General features: G+C 36.0%; 1 protein-coding gene across 4 annotated transcripts in view; it reads right to left on the bottom strand.

Annotated features, from left to right (window-relative positions):
• The window catches only part of LOC136041096 (histone deacetylase 8-like), a 71428-nt gene extending 52152 nt beyond the window's left edge, over window positions 1-19276 (bottom strand). For 3 of the 4 annotated variants that reach the window (XM_065725668.1, XM_065725652.1, XM_065725660.1), the window contains exon 1: window positions 19115-19276. In XM_065725668.1, the coding sequence (XP_065581740.1) occupies window positions 19115-19192 (78 nt within the window). In that variant the 5' untranslated portion in view covers window positions 19193-19276. The remainder of the gene's footprint in view (window positions 1-19114) is intronic. The other variant, XM_065725676.1, reaches the window with a different exon arrangement.
• Window positions 19277-19383: the final 107 nt, after the last annotated feature.

Genomic DNA, 19383 nt, shown 5'->3' with positions numbered 1-19383 from the left:
ATTGCCATTTCAAAGGTTAAAAGTGATCAGAGGGCCACTAGCCCCCCCACGCCCTCTTTTCCCGAAATGTATTCAATCGAAGTTTGGGATAGCCATTTGTTCAAAATATTCCAAAGATCATAAAACAACGCTTCCGTGATCGACTCAACCCCCCAGAGACAGGAGGCAAGGGTTCCAAATGCATATATGTCGGGATAGTCATTTTGTCTAAAATAGACCAAAGGTCAAATAACTACCTCTCCTGGGTGCACCCCCCCCCAACGCCCATTTTCCTCAAATGCATCCGGTCAAAATTTTCGATAGCCATTTTTTTTTCAAATAGTCCAAAGGCCAAATGCTGCCGGGTAGGCTTCGGGGGGTTGAATCACCCAGCTCCAAGGGCAAGGGCTGTAAGTTATTCATGTTGCTTATTGTTAATATATAAGGTTTTTGTGGAAGAGATGGTCATATAAACTTTGATTGGAAATCAAAATTTTTGGTGCCCTTGTTAACAGTAAAAAGTAATCAGAGGGTAGCCACCCCTCTCCCCCCAAAAAGTTCTTTTTCTCTAAATGCATCGGATCAAAATTTTCAGAAAGCTATTTTGTACAAAATAGTTCAAAAGTCAAATACCTATGCCTCCAGGGTTTACACACCTAACCCAATCTCTGGGCAAGGTATATATATATATATATATATATATATATATATATATATATATATATATATATATATATATATATATATATATATATGTATTATGCAAATTGTCTGTTGTTAACACATAAGGATTTTGTTCGAAAAGAGTACATGTTTGAACCAGGGTCTCCGAAAAGGCTTAGTGCATTACGGTGGAACCTCAAGGAATTTTTAGAGGGATGCCAAACACAATCAAAACACTATGTGCTGGCTGTTTGTGAAAAATTACTATCAGCAATATCTAAAGAACGTCTGAGGGTATCAAGTTCAAAATTTCAAGCCATGTTTAGGAAATGTTGAAGAGCAATTTTAGGGTAACCAGCCCCCTCCCCTCCTTCTTCTTCTTTTTAGGTTTCTCTCCAGATTGCCCATTGGGTTTACCTGTGGGATATATCATTAGGAAAAAACAAAAAAAGCATTATATAGCCAATCAAGGGTTCACTTGTCAAACTAACCCTTTACCCTGGCAAGAAGACGATAAGATTTTCATGGTTTCTCTTTCAAAGGAACAATTATAATCTACCTAGTGGATCTAATTAAAGTTTCAAATGGAAGGCCTAAATACCTAAGTGAACTGGAATATGAGACTGTGGCGGGATCAACTTGGATTGTATCATTGAAGGCGATCTCAAGCCCAAAGACAATAACTCTATTTTGGAAGTAGCAACTGAAAGACTAATTGCATTCAGTCCCGAGCAAATAACATCAACATCGTTCTGGAGTGCCCCAAGATTGTCAGCCAAGAGAAGAACGTCATCGGCATAAGACAAGTGACTTGCGTCGATATATGGCTCAATTAAATATAGTGAAATCTGTCAAGTGACTACTCTAATAGAGTAATTAAATATTGCCAGGCTAAGACCAGAGCCTTACTTAACACCACGGCGCACACGAATACAATTACTAACAATACCTTGCAAACGTATCTAGATTGAGCAGCTCTGATACCACTGCCACAGGCAGGTGCAAACAAATGGATTAACTCCACATCTAAAGAGAGACAGAATTGCTTGGTCGTAATTTCCGAGTGAAAACACGAGTTAAAAGCCTTTAAAATATCAATGGCACAAACATAGAGATTAATTTTTGCCTTTTTATGCCTTTCAAGAACCGCTAAAAGAGTTGAATGGGCGTTCTGCACGCCAAGACCTTCTCGAAAACCAAATTGGTTGTCGTCATGATCACATTTCGTGCTAATTTCATTTTAGATAAGCTTCTCAAGTAGCTTGCCTATCGTCGAACATACAGTAATCGTTCTATATGAGTCACAGGATTTAGGGCCTTCATTTTTCTTAAAAATGCACGTCACTAGACCTTCACATAGCGCATCAGGAATATGCTGCTGGGCGATAGAGGCCTGAAGTAAAATAGCAAGATGTTCAAACAATTTTACTATCCCGTATATCAGATGTTCGGGTTGCAGGCCGTCTAAACCCGATGGTTTAACTGGTTTAAGACGGCAAACATGCGCCTTAATAGATGCTCTCGTGATAGTGGTAAATGTGCTTTGGTTTATCAAGGAGGATCTGCAATATTTTAAGAACGACTGAAGGTTATTGAGTTTAAACTTCCGGGACAAGTTGGAGATGAGGAGATGTTGGAAAGGGGTTGGAGGGCCACCAACCCCCTCCGATGCCTTTTTAATTACGTTCCCTCCAAAAACATTTGATCAACGTTTTGAAACAGAAATCTTGTTAAAAATATGCAAAAGCTCAAATAACTATGCTTATGGGGATGACATAACCCTGCACAGCTTTGGAAAGAGATTCTGAAACATTAAAACATAATGTGCGCGTGCCGATTGTTAAATGGACGTACTATCGATATCAAAAGAAAGGTTGAGGTATTAAATTGAAAATTTAGAGGTTTTTGAGGAGCTATGTCAGGATAACCTGCCCCTTTACCTTTTTAGATACTCCCTCCTCGCATAACTGATCGAAGTTTTGAAAAATCCATTTTGTTCAAAAAGTCAAAAGTTCTAATAACTATGCCTACATGGATCCAATGCCCCTCACCCAACATCCCCAGGGTACGGATTGTAAAATATACGATTTGCCCTTTCTTGCATGTAGGATTTATCATTACACAAAAGGAAAAATGTTTTGTTCTAGGTGATTTCAAAATGGTTAAGGGTATTATTTCAGGAATGTTTTAGGGCATTTTAAACTAGGATTGGACAGTGCAATTTTGGAACCACTGTCGAAATTTTCCTTATAACGGATTAAATCTGCTTAGTCGTAACTTGGAGCGTCATCTCTTAAAGCCGTTTTTATATTTTAACGATAGGAAACGTTGAAACTATATCCTTTACACCGAGATAAGAAAAGAACGTTCAATTCAGTCAGTTTCCTGTTTTCAACAAAAAAGGAGCTTCCGAAGTTTTTCAGGTATGTAATATTCAAACTGTTTTTACTTGGTTATTTATTGCAAAAAAGTTGGGATTAGCACCAATGCATGAAGATACGTCTAATCTTATCTGAATTCTAGCCACATTAACTTTTCCTTGATAAAATCAAATGAAAATGGCAACAAACATTACATTGTCGAAACTAGGTTCCAAGTGTCGAAAATTCTTGTTTAATGTAGTTGAATACCAGGCGCACTAAAAATGTTCCTTCGGCCAAATTCACGCGTAGATAATGGCTTGTATAAATGAATTTATTTGTTTTGCGAATATCTTGTAGTGACCTTGTCGAAATCTTCGAGAAAGCAACAAGCCCTGTCAAAATATAGGTGACTCTGTCGAAACTTCACTAAACATATAAAACAGATGAGAAATAATTGGTGTTGAAATTCCAGGGTAGACTGACGAAACTATAGCTGTTAAATTTCTGGTTGCCTACTACTGCCAAAAATTACACAGGTTCACATGGAAGTCATTTTTCCATTTCCTTAGCACTCATCAATGAAACTAAAAAAAAAATCTCACATTTAGAAAACATTATTTTCTGGAGGGAGGGGGGTTAAACACCAAGAACCATGGCATAGAAATATCAAAATTTAACCCCCTCAGAATCCTAACCTATGTTTTGGATGAAGCTAAGAATCCATATATTAAAATAAATCCACTATATCAAATATAATGACAATAAACTTATTAGATTTCTTGAAATCCACTCCCGTTTTTTAGACCCTATCCCTTCCGAAATGCTAGTGAAACATGTTAAACTCCTTGGTGTAACAATTTCTAGTAATCTTAAATAGGAAATACGGTTCTAAGCGTTCCCCCTCCCCAGAAGGCTTTCCAAATTTGAGTATTGTCGGTACTTGTCTATTACACGCCACTCACTCAAGTTTACACTGGGAGTTCTAAAATAGGTGTTCTAGTTCTTAGATGGACATGCTTCCCAACTTTCTCTGCCACTTAGCGAGGAGTGTGAAAGCCATAGTATTGAACTCGTATGCCTTCCGCCAAACACCATGTTTGTCACGCAGCCTCTAGACATAGCGGTATTCAAGTCTTTGAAGACATCTTGGACTGAGTTTAACGGAAAAAAAAATGCGTAGTGCCGTACTCGAGAAGTAAAAGTATGAAGTTACCAAAGTAAATTTTGCTTGCATGCTGAAGGAGTGCTTTGGGCCTTCACTTTCATCCGCGCTACTTATAAAGGCATTCGAAGAATGTGGAATTTACCCATGGAACAAAGATAACGTTAGATACAAAAAATTTGTCTCAGAAGGTGAGCCAGTCACTGAGGAATTTGACATCTCAGTTAACGTTGAATCTTAACCGACAATTGGTTTTGTTCCAGATCCTTCTGGCTATAAAAAAAAACCCAGGCTCCCAAAATGTTAGCGATGGCTTCGTTGGCGGCTTTTCTTGACCCAGAAACATTAGAACATTTTGAAAGGTCCTATCCTGGAAACCTACCTGACACACTGGATGATAAGTTAATGGGCTTATACGAGTTCTGGAAACGAATTGAATCTGCGTCATTGACAGAGCCACGGCGGCATACCCCCATCAAGGTGGCGCCTGAGATTACGGCTGTGTATACTCGACCAATAGCACTGAAAGCAGCTACTTCTGGAGTGGTAAGGAGGAAGTTCTATCAACATCTTTCCAATCTTGACTATCGCCATTCAAAAGCCAAAAGAGAGAACAAAGTTCGTAATGAGGCGATAGTCGAAGATGGCAAGCCACAATCATTTTCTGGATCCGACTCCGAAATTCTACCACCTCTTGGGTTGAAGTTGAACCGCAGTTTGACAAATACCACACCTTTTTCTTTAACGACAAAAAAAAGTGAGGTGGTATATTTTGCCGGTAGGATTCTGGACTTCCCTGACAAAGGTAGATTAAAATCGCAGATGACACTTTGAAATGGTAAAATGTCGATGACATTTACGCTGTCCACAATGATAAAATCTTTGATGGACCATTAAAACTGACAGGAAGTGGGCCATTCCAGATACCGTTTAAATATGCTATTCCTGTGGCATATATGCAACACTTGGAAAAAATAAGATTTATGTGATCTATGTCACAATATCTCACTCCTTATGATTAACCACTTTTGTTATACTAAAGACTACATACTTGTAACAATTTTGTTAGTTTTATTACTTCTACTTTTTGAATGGTGTTTTATACTTCTATGAAGTTGAAGAAAAACGAAGAAACAAGAATATACATGTCGAATACACCGGGTTCCGCCCACAGGTATTCCCCAAGTATTTCGACACTTGTCAAATTGGGTTCCGACTTGAGTCGAAAACAGGAATTTTTTTTATTGTGTCGAATTTGTAGCTAAGAATGTTCTAATTTCGAAAAATTAGAGTTTTGTACCCTTTTCAGATAAAACTTCAAATTTCTCATCAAACAGTTAGATCAATAGATGTTTTTTTGTTTTTTTCTACATACTGAAGCCCTTTTCAACCGAAAGTCTTATAATTAAGACTTCTGAAGTAGAAAGTGTTTTTTACAAAAATTGTCGAATCTCGGTACCTTTACCCTAAATCTAAAGATACTATGTGCATCCTGATTATCCAAAAAAGCGAATCTGTAGAATCACGAGGACAATTGAGGTATTAAACTTAAATTTTCATAAAATGTTAAAGAACGTGTTTGAAAGTGCTTGAAGGGCAACCAATCGCCCTCCCATTCCCTTTCTAGCTGCCCTCCCACTAAATATAACTGATCAAAATTTTGCAATAGCCATCTTAATCAAACTAGTCGACAAAATCGAATAACTTGTATCTGCCGGGATAACTTAACCACCTCAGTCCCAGGGGTAGGTGTTGTAAGTTATATAAGTTGTCCATTGTTTGAAAACAAGGCTGGCTATTCAGGAGGGATGACATGTTTGATCCCGATTCTCCAAAAAGACTAAAAATAGCAAGGTAAAACTTTTAGAAAATGTTGAGGAGAATGACAAACAAAATCAAAGCATACTGTATGCAGGAGTGTTTTCAAAAGGATACAACAACAATATCTAAAAAACGGCTAAGGTTGTTCAGTAGAAACTTTAAAGGTATGTTGCGATGCATGTTGAAAAAGGAAGGAAGGGAAGCTGCCTCTCCCCCTTCTGCCCTTTTCAGTTCTCTCCTTAACACTGAGAGAGATCTTAAAAAGCCATTTTATCCTAAATAGTCATAGCGTCTAAAAGCTAAGCCTTTGAGGATGCCGTGTCCCCACAGCCTAGAGGGTAAGGAATATAGATTACACGATCCGTTCATTTTCGCCTGCAGGATATGTCATTAGGAAAAGGGGGAATGTTTAATCCTGGATACGTCGAAAACAACTAAGGCTAATCAAACGGCTAATCAAAAGAGACTATATGTATCCAAGTTATCAAAATGACCTGTTTGCAATATCTTAGGAACAGGTAAGAGCATTAACTTAAAACTTTCAGGGCCACTAATCCTACTAATTCAGCTGCAAGTGGGACTGGTTATGACTATAACTATGACTAAATCCAACTGCAACAACTTGCAACTGTGACTGCTTGCAACTGCTGCTACACATATTTGTGACTATTTTCAGGGACTGTTTAACTTTGAAGATTTAATGTTGAAACAAAATCACTCTGATGTTTTGATACTTTGATGAAACTTAGATGTTGAAAACAAAGATTTTGAAACGGGAAATGTTAAAAACTCAAAATTTGGGAAATAAAAAACAGACAAAAATCAATTCAATTAAACTTTCTGAAAAAGAAATTTTTCAAAGAAGAGTAAAGATCCATATTAAACTTTAGACCATCAGAAACAAATTAGAAATACTCATAAAATTAACCAATAACAAATATTTGACCGTGAAATACAAACAAAAATTAAACATAAAAACTTTCCAAAAAGGAAGTTTTCAAAGAAAAGTAAAGAACCATATTAAAAACTTAAAATATCAGACTTAAAACCAGCAGAAAAAATTGCTATACTAATTCAAACTCAAAACGACCAGATATTACTTTTAAAGAAAAAAAAATAAAACCCTAAACGAAAAGAAACTAAAATAAATAATTGTAGAAAACATAGAAATAACGGGTACTAATACAGATGAACAAATAAATCTTAAAACGAGCATAAAATAAATTGAATATTCAAATCAAACTTAGACAAACAAAAATATTACAAACAGGAGTTTGGCTACTGTCCTCTTCCCCTTCCCTAACTGAAAAAAAATTAAAGCTTGTTGCATCATTAGCATTTTACCAAAAACAAAATGTAATACAAATATTTTCTTTTATATTTACAACATAGAAAAATAAGAATAGAAAGTACAGTGAAATAAAATCCTGAAATGCTGAGGTTCGAGGAATTAATATAAGTAAACAGTAAATATACAGTTTAATCTCATTAGGTCTTTCCAGTCATCCTGATTGTTAAAGTGATTAATTAAAAAAAAAAAAAGAATCCAATAACCTACCAAATGTAAAACTAGCACAAATCAGCATCGATAAATAAAAGAGACCCAAAACGAACGGAAATTACAATATATAACCGAACAAACTTAAAACGAGCAGAAATTAACATGAGTAGGGCTCAAAAACCCCATACCTTCCCAAGGCCAGAACATAATTTGCACTTTGCTGAATTTCTCTTTTTTTACTTTAACAGCTTTAATGAATCACATGGACTGATTGTCCTCCAGTCACTGTTGACTCTTAAAAGGGTACTAGAACTTCGAATTTCCAAACAAATTAGCCCCTTTAAGTATCAATGGTTTTACTAGCTATGATAGACCGGCGCTGTCAGACAATATTGCTTATATGCCCTTTTAATACTTGCATGTTTATAATTTTTCATTTAACTGAAACTCTCCCTAAACGTTTCAATTTAATACCCTTAATGCCATTAATTACAATAGCCATAGCAGTAGTATCAAAAGTATACGTCTTCTGGCAAGTTCAAATCCGTCGCAACTTACCCTGAAAGGTCTAACTTAAGAATGTAAGCCGTTACTGTGATAATGCTTTGTCATCCTTTTGACGATCTACATGATCATAGTTTTATTGATGATTTAGTTTAACAAAAGTATAAATATTCCTTGAAATCTTCCTCTTAATACCCTCAACTTGGGTAGTGGCAATAGTTGTAGTAGCAGCAGTAGCATTAGCAGCAGCTTGCACATAGCGCATATGTTTCGTTTTCAACATCCCCTTCAACACACAATGAAATTTTCAACTTAATACTATCAACCGGTCCTTAAGCATTGCTGATATGTCCTCTTGACGACCTTTTTTGGCCTTTTTGTGTGTGTCAATACAGTTTTTATACATATACAGTTTACAATACAGTTTAAAATCCCCCAATATTTTCTACTTAATACCCTCAGGATTATTAGCAGTAGTAGAAACACCAGTAGTTACAGTAGTAACAGCAAGAGTGGAGTTAATAGCTGTAGTCTTAGCTTTAGTAGCAGTAGCAGTAGTAGGAGTAAGCAGTAGCTGTAGGAGTAGAAACAGTAGTATTATAATGCAAATAATGTCTTTTGGTTAGTTCAACATCCCCAAAAAAAATCTTGTAAGCCTTAATTTCACACAGATAACTGTTCCTAATATATTTTTGATATGCTCTATTGACAACAATCTCCATACTGAAGGCAGGTTGTGATCTGTACAACAAAAATTTTCAGAAATATTCCCTGAAAATTTCACCTTTATACCCCTATGTATAGTTGTAATAGTCGTCACAGCAGTACTATTACTAATCAACTTAATACAATTAGCCATTGCTACCCCTTTTGATAACCTGTATGTTCATATACTTCTTGAAAGTTTCATCTTAATGCTCTTAACATTACAAGTAGTTGCGATAGAAGTAGTAGTTGGAACAATAGAAACAGTAGTATTTGAACTAGTAAATGTTGCAGTAGTGGTAGTATTAGTCGTAGTGTGCACATATTGCCTTTTGGTCAATTTATCTTCTCCTTTGAGCATTCTTTGAGAGTTCCAACTTAATACAGAAATCAACTCTTAAGACACAGTATTTACGCGATCTAAACGCACATAGTGTCCTTTGTTAGTCCAAATTTACCATTAATATTTTCTCAAATCTTACCTTCATAGACTTAGCCTTAATAATGACATTATCACAGTAGCTGTGGTGGTAGTAGAAGTAGTTACAGTGTTGGTGTTGTCTTAGTAGTAGTAGTAGCAGCAGTATAAATAGAGGTAATAGCATGTGTGTATTACCTTTTGATCAGTTGGGCATTGCTTTCATGATACCCCAGAAGTTTCACGTTCACATGGTAAGCCACTCCAAAAATATTGCTACTGTGTACTTTTGACACCCTTTTCACCTTAATCCTCTAGGCCTTACAAGTTGTTGCGGTTGAAGTAGTAGTTGAAGTAGTTTAGTAGCGATGGTAGTATTAGTAAATGTAGCAGTGGCATTAGTGTTAGTAGGGACATGCATATATTACGTTTTTGTCAATTGAACTTCCCCTTTAAGTATTCTCTGAAAGTTCTAACTTTAGAACTTTCAGAGAATTCTTAGATAAATAAAGAGAATTTAAAGAGAATAAAGAGAATTTAGATCCATTCTTGAGATACCCCCTTTTGACAATCTGCATGCATATGAAGTGTTTTGATTTAGTTCAAATTCCCCTCAATATTCTGTAAAACTTTCACTTTTGTAGGTGTAGCCTTAATTGTACTAGTATCATAATAATAGTTGTAGAGTAGGAACAGTAGTAGCAGCAATAGTGTATTAATATTAGTAGTAACTGTATTAATAGCAGGTACATTTTGCCTTTTGATTAACTGGACATCCCACTCATGATGCCCCTGAATTTTGCTCTTGAGATGATAAGCTGTTCCAAAAATATTACTGATAAGCCTGTATCAGCAATCTGTATACATTTTTAAACATTCTTTTGGAACTTTTGCCTCAACGTTTCCTTGGATTTTTTTCCAATATCCTCAGCCTTAGCAGTACTTGCCAAAGAAGTAGTAGTTTTAGTGATAGTAGTGGTAGCAATAATATTAGTTGTGGTAGCTATATGAGCAGCAGTAATTGTAATAGGCCTAGTAGTACCAGACAAATATGGCAATGCAATCCAGCATCGCCCTTAACATTTCCTGAAAGTTCCAAATTAATATACTCAGTCATTCCTGATTTGCATACACACATAACATATTTTGGTTTAGTTCACCACTCTCCTCAATATTCCCTGAAAGACACGTCTTAATTCCCTTTGGATTTCAGGAAAGTAGAAGTCAAACATGTATACTTTTTCTCAATAACATATACTTTATATAAACAATGAACAAATTGCCTAGCTTTCAGTCCTTGCTCTGAAGCCTTGGGGGGAGGGAGAGTGCATCCCCAAACGACCAATTACATAACATTCAATAATGCTGAAAAACATTTATGTCTGTTGTTTGAATGTTTGTTTTGGAATTGATGGATGTGCGTTTGGGGGGGGGGGGGTAGTCTGAAATCACTTTTACTCTTGAAAATGGCACTATAACTTCCAATTCAAAACCAAACGAGACCCATCTGAATTTTATACAGTCACCCATTCAACAAAAAGCTAATATGCCCCCAGGGCACAATTAAAGCCCTTTCTTCAGGGCTCTGGGGGGTTGTGTCAACCCTATATGCATTGTTGTATGTTCTTTGGACCATTTTAAACAGAATGGCCATTTTACAACTTCAATCAAATGTGTTGGTGAAAATAAGGGTAGTGGGGGGGGGCGATAGTAGACCTTCATCACTTTTGACTCTTAAAAGGGAACTAGAACTTCCAAGTTCAACCAAGTGAGACACATTTAAAGTTTACAAAACAATCCCTTCCATAAGAACCTTAAACACTCTAGGGGTACAACTTACAATCCTCATCCACAAGTTCTGGTGGTGTGTACTAACCGGAAAGCCTTATTATATGATCTTTGAGCTTGAACATTCAATTTAATTTTCACTTTTTTAATATTTACTTATTCATCTGAAATGGTACCTGTTACATCCATGTTTGCTCTGATTTGGACTATTTGAATAAAAGGACTGTCTCAAATTTACAAAAATTTAAAGTTTACACAAATATAATAATCTTAATAAATAAGTAACACATTGTGGCAACATCTTTCTTTACTTAGGCATCGCTATTGCACTGCCTATGATTTTCTTTTTTTTTTTTTTAGTGTAAATGATTTGAAAAACAAGACCATAGAATTGAAGATATAAATATTTTTCATTAAAATGCAAGTGACCGAACAAGGTTTAGATTTTTACAGTAAGGGAAGGAGGCAAATGGCAATAGCCAAACTCTTGTTTGTAGAAATTTTTGTTTGTTGTAAGTTTGACTTGAACATTCAATTTAATTTTCACTTTTTTTAATATGTACTTATTCATCTAAAATGGTACATGTTATGTCCATGCTTGCTCTGATTATTTATTTTAATCTATATTTGTTTTGGGTTTAATTTAGTCTTTAACAGTAATTCCTGGTCGTTTTAAGTTTTAAATATGAAAGGAAGTTGTTTCTATTAGTCTTAAGCTTAATATGGTTCTTCACTTTTCTCTGAAAAACTTCATTTTCGGTTGTTTTTTTTTAATGATCTATAAAAATAATTTAGAAAAGCATATGCCCCATTACTATCCAGATATGAGCTTCTTTTGCCCCCCTCCCCCAATAAAAACGCTGGAAACTCGCCCCTGCCTACAGACATCCAAAGCATCAAGAGTAGAGGAGATACAGGTAAGGCGGATCCAGTAATAGTTTTTCTATTGCTGCCTTTTCTGTTTCTGGGACACTGGAACGAAATTCGCTCCATCAGATTGCCTATTCATCCCCACTACCCTGCTATTTTTTTCTCCAAAGGGTTCTGAGAAAACGCAGATTTTCAAAGAAAGGTCAAAAGTTCCGTCTTATCTGAAGGGGCTGGCAAGGCGGGACACCAGAGGGGGAAAGAAGAACCATCATTTTCGACTATATATTTTGTATAAACATATCAAGTAAATATTTATCAATCAAGTAATAATGTATCTATCAAGTAAAATGTCTGCATTGGCTCTTTATAACACACTAAAACCAGAAAAATCAACTCCAAATGTGTGGAGTGACGCCTGCCTTGCCGTTCCTCCAGAAAGGATAGGCTTTGGCAGTTTCATCAAAGCGTCCTCAAGACTGAACCTTCCCTTTTCAGTCATCTCTTGAAATTTATAAGAGGGAAAAATCCTCTTCCAAAAGAGCACTTCAATCTCATCTTCAATTTTGTCTTTTGCCAAGACCTTTGCAACAAAATATGACGTTATCCTCTTGCCAACTATATTGATAAGAACAAAATCGCCTTCTTCAATTCTTTCCGGTTTCAAAAAAGCCTTACCATCCCCTCAGTATCTTTAATGTGAAGGTTTTCGTTGCTGCTTGTATTGCTATGCACGAAGTCTTCCTCCTCATCCGGGTCAGCCGTGATGTTTCTTTTTTCTGCTCCCTTCCGTCCAGCTCGGCTTTTCTTCTTTGACATCTTGGCTTCTTTTATTTGATGTTTTGCTTCAAAGCGCTCTTTTTCTGGCGTGTCAGTGAGAATTTTAGAACAGAGCTTTTTGTGTCCTCTAGGTTTCTCTGACCTTGGTCCAGCTTTTGGGAATGGTCTGATGACTTCTGGCATGACAGCATGGTTGGTTGGTCAACAGATTAGAGGAAACTCCTTCAGCTTCATCTGAACTAGTAGGAGCAGAGACTCCTGTGCTTTCTTGGGGTTCCAGCCTATCCAACACACAGGAAGATAAAAACTCATGGTCACTGAACACATCCTGGTTGAAGGGACAGATCCCACTTTTCTTAAACCCACTCAGGATATTCTCAACTAAGAAGGCTTTTGGAAATACAGCACAAACAAGTGCACCAATGTCATGGATCGAAATTTGTCTGTTAGGTTTTTTTAGCATAAACGTGTTACACGCATTGTTTTAATACTGCTTAAAAGGACCAAACATGAAGAAGTCAAGACTGCATGTTGTGGCAACAGTGGGGTGCCAACGTGAGGCCGTCAATTTTCTTCTCTTTGCAAAAATTGAAAACCTATAGTGAAATATGTGATTTGTGGTTGTCAAGGATAAGCAGGGTTCTCTCTTCAGTTCTGCAGTTGGTATGCTTGGCAAAATGTTGGAGAACATCCAGAAATATTTATGACGTCAACCATCCTGATCGCTGGGCATGACCATCACTACCAGGAGGCAAACCGTTCAAGAAACTAACTAGCCACCTCACTCAGGAGTGGTATAGCTTGACCTGTTGCATTCACACAGCCTACCACTATAACCAGAATTCTTCTTTCACCAGATGTGATCTGGCCTATTTGTTTTGCCCTCTTGGTGCCACAATCTTTGGCGGCTTGTGAACCATTGTTACTCCTGACTCGTCCAGGTTGTAGATTCCATGTGGCTGGTAGTGATTTTTCTCAATGAGTTTTTGTAGATTGTCAAAGATCTCTCCCATGTTTTACTTGTTGAAGCTGGTAGAGCATCAAAGCTCGTTACCTTGGCTGGGCAACAAGCAAGGTTGCGTCTGACCATAAAGGAGCAATCCCATTCTCTTCTAGCAGCCCTTTCTTTGTTCCAGCTCTCAAGCACCCTTTTGGCCTTGACAACTGTAAATTCACATGCTAGCTTACAGCACATACTCCTTGTCAGGCTGTGATGCATGGCACAGGCTGTTATTAATAATTCTGGAGCTACCATTCTTCCTCTTCAGAGAACGCACTTCTAAAGTTTTACTCCATCTTGAAATTTATGGAATTGTGATTTTCCCTTTTCTCCAGTTTTTCAACGCCCTTCTGATTTTTGTTCTTGGAAGTCCTGTAGCTTTGGCTACAGACCACAGCGTGCTGCCATGAAGAACATCAAATGCAGCCTTTCTCAGAGTGTCTTCATTGTGTAATTCTCCTTTCCTGTCTCTTTCTGATACTTCCCCATATTCTGCAACAGAAAGTCAGTCAAAGTGATTCCAGTATGTCAAATCGTTTGATAAAAGATATATATCATGGATAATAAGTTTGATCCAGGTGTTCTATTTGCTGTTTAAATCCTTAAAGGCACAGTAAACTTGACTAGGCTACTTTTGGCCATTAGACCAGCCTGGGGGGTTTAGACAAATGTACAGGGACTTATTCTCGACAGGACCCCTCTTTGTTATCTTGAAACACCTCCTTATTGTTCCCACAGTTAGCTGGCAGGCTGTTGCCCTTTATACAGCACTGTTATTATGCACTTATGTAGCCTACCTTTCTAAACAAATTCTAACTTTTTTGTTTTAACATAGGAAATAATCACTATTCTCAATCAAACGAAATGAATTTTAGGGTAAAATGAATAATGGTAAGAGTTACCAAACAGTAGTAAAAAACTGTAAGTAAGGAGCATCCCAGCTCAATAGTAGCCAAAACTCTAAAAAATGGAATTTTGATACCAATATATACATCAAAAGAATTGGATATTTGAGCAGATTTTAAATATATAAGTTTTCTTCAAGTTACAAGCCTGAAAAAATTTACCGGGGGGCTTATATATATATATATATATATATATATATATATATATATATATATATATATATATATATATATATATATATATATATATATATATATATATATATATATATATATATATCTATATATATAAAAATAAGTTGTCTGTCTGTCAGGTGACGTCATGTTTCTGTGTCGACTGACGTCATGTTTCTGTGTAGTCTGACGTCATGAAGTTAGTTGTCGTCATTTTTGCTATGACGGTGACGTCATTAATGGTATTTAAGACATGCGTTCACGGAAAAATGTTTAATTGTAAAATGACTGAAGAACCTACAATGGCAACAGCCAAGGAAGCTGCTCAAAGAGTCTATGCTAACAAACTTGCTGCTGATAGAGAAAGTAAGAAAAGAAAGCGTGCCGAGGAATCACAAGAACAGCAAGAAAACAGGCTTGCAGCTGATAGAGAAAGTAAGAAAAGAAAGCATGCCGAGGAATCACAAGAACAGCAAGAAAACAGGCTTGCGACTAAAGAACGCAAAACTGCGCAGTTAGATGAAAATCCACCTGGAAAGTGAGAGTCAAAATATATCAAAACTGAAAATGATAGCAATGACGATTGGGTTTGGGATTTTGACTTGGATAAGGTCATCAATGCCTACCAGATTTAAGTTAAAAAACAAAGGTTCGGCAATATGTACTTCATAGTGACGCTAAAAAATAAAGAAGATAAAAAACTGAAAAAATGTAAGAAACTAAAAAAAACTAAAAAGAAAAAACACTCAAAGATAAATTACAGACCAGGACACAAATGATGACCAACACAGAGGGAATATAAATGACGACCAGGAACCTCAAAGAAAAATTACAGACTGGGACACCCGGACACAAATCACAACCGGGAATATAAATGACGACCGGGACACAGGGACACAACTACAACGGGGACGCCAGGGGCACAGGCGGGATATATAATTGATGACTGAGACACAGGGATTGTTTGAATAGAAATTACAGACCGGGGCACCAGGACATAAATGACGACTGGGACACAGGGAATATAAATGACGACCAGGACACTCAAAGAGAAAATACAAACTGGGACACCAGGACACAAATGACGACCGGGACACAGGGAATATAAATGCTATTTATATGCACAGACAATGGGACAGCAAAGAATGTTGTATATTCGCATGTTTTACGTAGTTAAAAATATATATTTATATCTATCTCTATTCACAGGTGGGACAAAGGGACACAGCTACAATGGCACGTAACGACTTACGCACGCGGGGGGGCTTGGGGGGCGCGAAGCGTCCCACCAACTAGGTGTTGGGGTGGCGCGAAGCGCCACCCCAACAGCTAGTATATATATATATATCTTGTTCTATTTTGTGCTAATTCCCCCCCCCTTCTTTTAATACCCTTTTAATTCTTTTTCTGACTAGTATTTGTTTAAGTTTAGCTTGACCAGTTTCTATCTTTTTAACTTTTTAATTGACTTATCATAGTTTAATCACTAACTCATAAATGATTGTTCATTATCATTTTTCTTTTTGTTGTTGTCTTTTGCATTTTTGCCAGTTTTAGTTCAACCATTTGATTTGTCAACTCTGAAGTCCAAATTTGGCCCTTTGTGGGCCCATGATAGATATTTCTATGAAATAAATATCTTATCTTATATTTTAGCAAACCAGTAGGAGGTGTAACATTGAAACCTATCTGAGCAGTGACATTAGCAGATTGTTGGGCCCAAAAGTAATAAATTCTGTTTTCAAACAGGCCACTAAGAATCCAATTTCATTTAGCTAGGTGTAAAAATTTCAGCAGCAAATTGTAACACATGAAATTAATCAGACATAAAGAGAATATCATCAGTAAAGGAAAGATGACTTGCATCTATGTAAGGCTCACCAATACAAGGTGGGTTGAGACAAGTAGTGACTCAGATTGCATTATTAAAAAAAAAACTCAATCCCTGTTTAATTCAATAGGCAGGAATATGATTAATGACCTGGCTCCTAAACCTTAGACAAATAAGTACACACTGGTACTAAGTCCATAAAAATTCAAAAATGAAAGGGGTTACTTTTCTCCTTAAAAGAGACAAAATGGCCTGAGTATCCACAACAGAGTTAAAAGCTTTATTAATGTCAACATAAATAATGTAGATGCTTTTCTTTAATTGTTTGTGGCAATCAAGGATATATAAAGAAAAAAGTGTATATTTTGGGCACTAAGACATTCTCCTGGCAAAATCAAATGTTTGTAGGAACAATATAAGTAAGTACTTAAGGATTTTAACAAGTTATTTTCAGAATCTGTTTGTTTTTTTTTTCTTTTGAGTGGGCCTAACTATAGACTAATACCAAATTATTCCAATAAGTTTATACATATTCACAAAATCTAGTAAGGAAAAGACTAAAAGACTGCTTGATACCTTTTTTATGTTCTTTTTAAATTCAATTGTCACCTATGGGACAAATTTCATTTCAAGCCCTGCAAGTGGCCCCAAAAGGTAACTGATTAGCCCTACTTGTCAATAGTTTTTAGACAGCAATACAAAGTTCAAATATTAGTTAGAACCAATTAGGAATAAAAAAAATCCTTTTAAACAAAGGCTTAAACAGCTCTCTAGGATGTTTCAGCACACTGTTAGCAACAAATAAGAAAAAACACAACAAAAAAGAAAAAGAGGATGCATCAGTGCTAGGCTACCTGTGCAAAAATGTGATTTTCTTTGTTGTTTAAGTCAAAGGATGTATATTTCCTATTTAGGATTTTCAAGAGTAGTGATTCCAAAGGTGCATGTTTTGGTTTGCTGTGATGCCAGTTTTTGAGGTGTTTCAGGCCCTTTTTAAAAATTCCTGCAAATTTGTTCAGAATAACATTTTCCTGTTAAGACTAATGAAAATAATGGTATGAGTCTAGGAGACAAGCTATACATAGGGAAACACATTAAGAAAATAATTCTTACTTCATAGTATGCACAATAATCCTAGCTAACACATTTTGCAGAGGGGGGGGGGAGAACCTTTATCTTCACTTCTTTCAGTGTTGAGCAACTTTTTTTAACAAAATTCTGAAAAATAAACATGAATATGACTAAATTTTTCTATTTTCAAACACTCTACACATGTAATTAAACACCATCATTGTCACCTAAGTATTTCTGACAAAAACATATCATAAGAAAAATAGTAATATTTTAGGTTAAGTTAGATGGCATTTGTTTATAGACAACTTTCAAGACTTAGAAAACAAAAACAAATATTTAGAAAGGTGATAGAAAAACTGGACATACAAGAAAAGAGGTGAAGATAAAGATTCTCTCCCTGTATAATGTGTTAAATAGGATTATTTTGCATATTATGAAGTTCAAATTGTTTCCTTCATGTATTTCCTTAGGTATAGCTGGTTTCCTAGGCTTAAACCAAATTAATAACTATCATTCCTCTATCAACTACAAATGGCAATTTTTCTCATTAGACAGTTTGAAAAAAATAACCTTTGCATACTATAGACTGTTGTAAGCCCTCTGAAAGGACCAAAATGGAAATGTGCCATAAAAAATGATTCTTAAATTGGAAAAGAGCATAACAGAGGCATCATGTATAGTTTTAAATTTTTGTAGCCAATTTATGTGTATAGGCCTAGGCTATGTAGCCTATAAATTTTACTATTATCTCCCCCTAAATACTAAAAACACACTTCATCCCCTCTTTTTTCCTTGATTGCAAATTAAATAAAGCTTTTGGTAAAATTCTAGTTAATTGACTTCTTGCTATCTTGGAAAGGGTTTAGGTTATGAAAGTGAAACTTTCAGGGATGGGTCTACAGGCTAAAGTATGTCCCAGGAAGGTATCTTAAAGTACACACCTCTACTCCTTCTCCCTCTAGAGGGCCCCAAAATTTGCCTACATGACAGGTCTATACCTATTGAAATTTTGACAAAACAACATTTTACCTTAATTTCAGTTACTAGTTGCTTTATCTCTGCCTTTAGTTCTGAAAATAAAATTCCTGTTATTTGAGTAGAATTTTGAGCCATATCAATGTTTTTTTTCAAAATTTAGGAAATGTATTTGCATATCTTTAAAACCTTATAGCCTAAAATGGAAATGAGCAAAGTTATGAAGCTGAAAACAATTTTGTTGTACTTGAATTAAGCAGAAGATCTATTTTGCAAGGGTTCACTTTTATAACACACATATTTTTAAAGGTCATCAAAGGTCAGGGCCCTTTAGAGGGAGAAGGAGTGGAGGTAGTTGCTTCAAAATACCTTCCTGGGACATACTTTAGTCTGTAGATTCATCCATGAAAGTTTCATTTTCCTAACCTAAACCCTTTCTGAGATAGCAAGAAGTCAATTAACTAGAATTTTACCAGGTTTTCTTTAAAGTCAAAGCCACGTTTTATCAGTTGATAACATTTGGGCCTACAAACATAGGCTACCATATGAACAGAAGCTGGTTAGACTAATCAGTTTTATCAAGTACAAGGAGTGTTGAAGTTACCCTTTTTTGAACAATTGCTACTTTGTCACAGGCTTGAATGAGTTCGGGAGAGAATATGTATCCAATCTTATTGTCCATTTCTGACTGTTGATTTTCAATTTCAAAATTTCCAATTTTAACCGTCAACTTTCTTCGAAACAGAATTAGCCGCCAGGTTTACCCCATCTATCAGTTTGATTAGATTATGCTTGTAGGGGGAAAAATGTCGTGTTCATTATGACCACAGATAAGATGTAATGTCATATTAAATATTTCTTGTCTGTGATTAT

This window comes from Artemia franciscana, chromosome 2 (assembly GCF_032884065.1).
Source record: "Artemia franciscana chromosome 2, ASM3288406v1, whole genome shotgun sequence".
Lineage (NCBI taxonomy): Eukaryota > Metazoa > Arthropoda > Branchiopoda > Anostraca > Artemiidae > Artemia > Artemia franciscana.
This window is presented reverse-complemented; position numbering and strand designations above follow the sequence as displayed.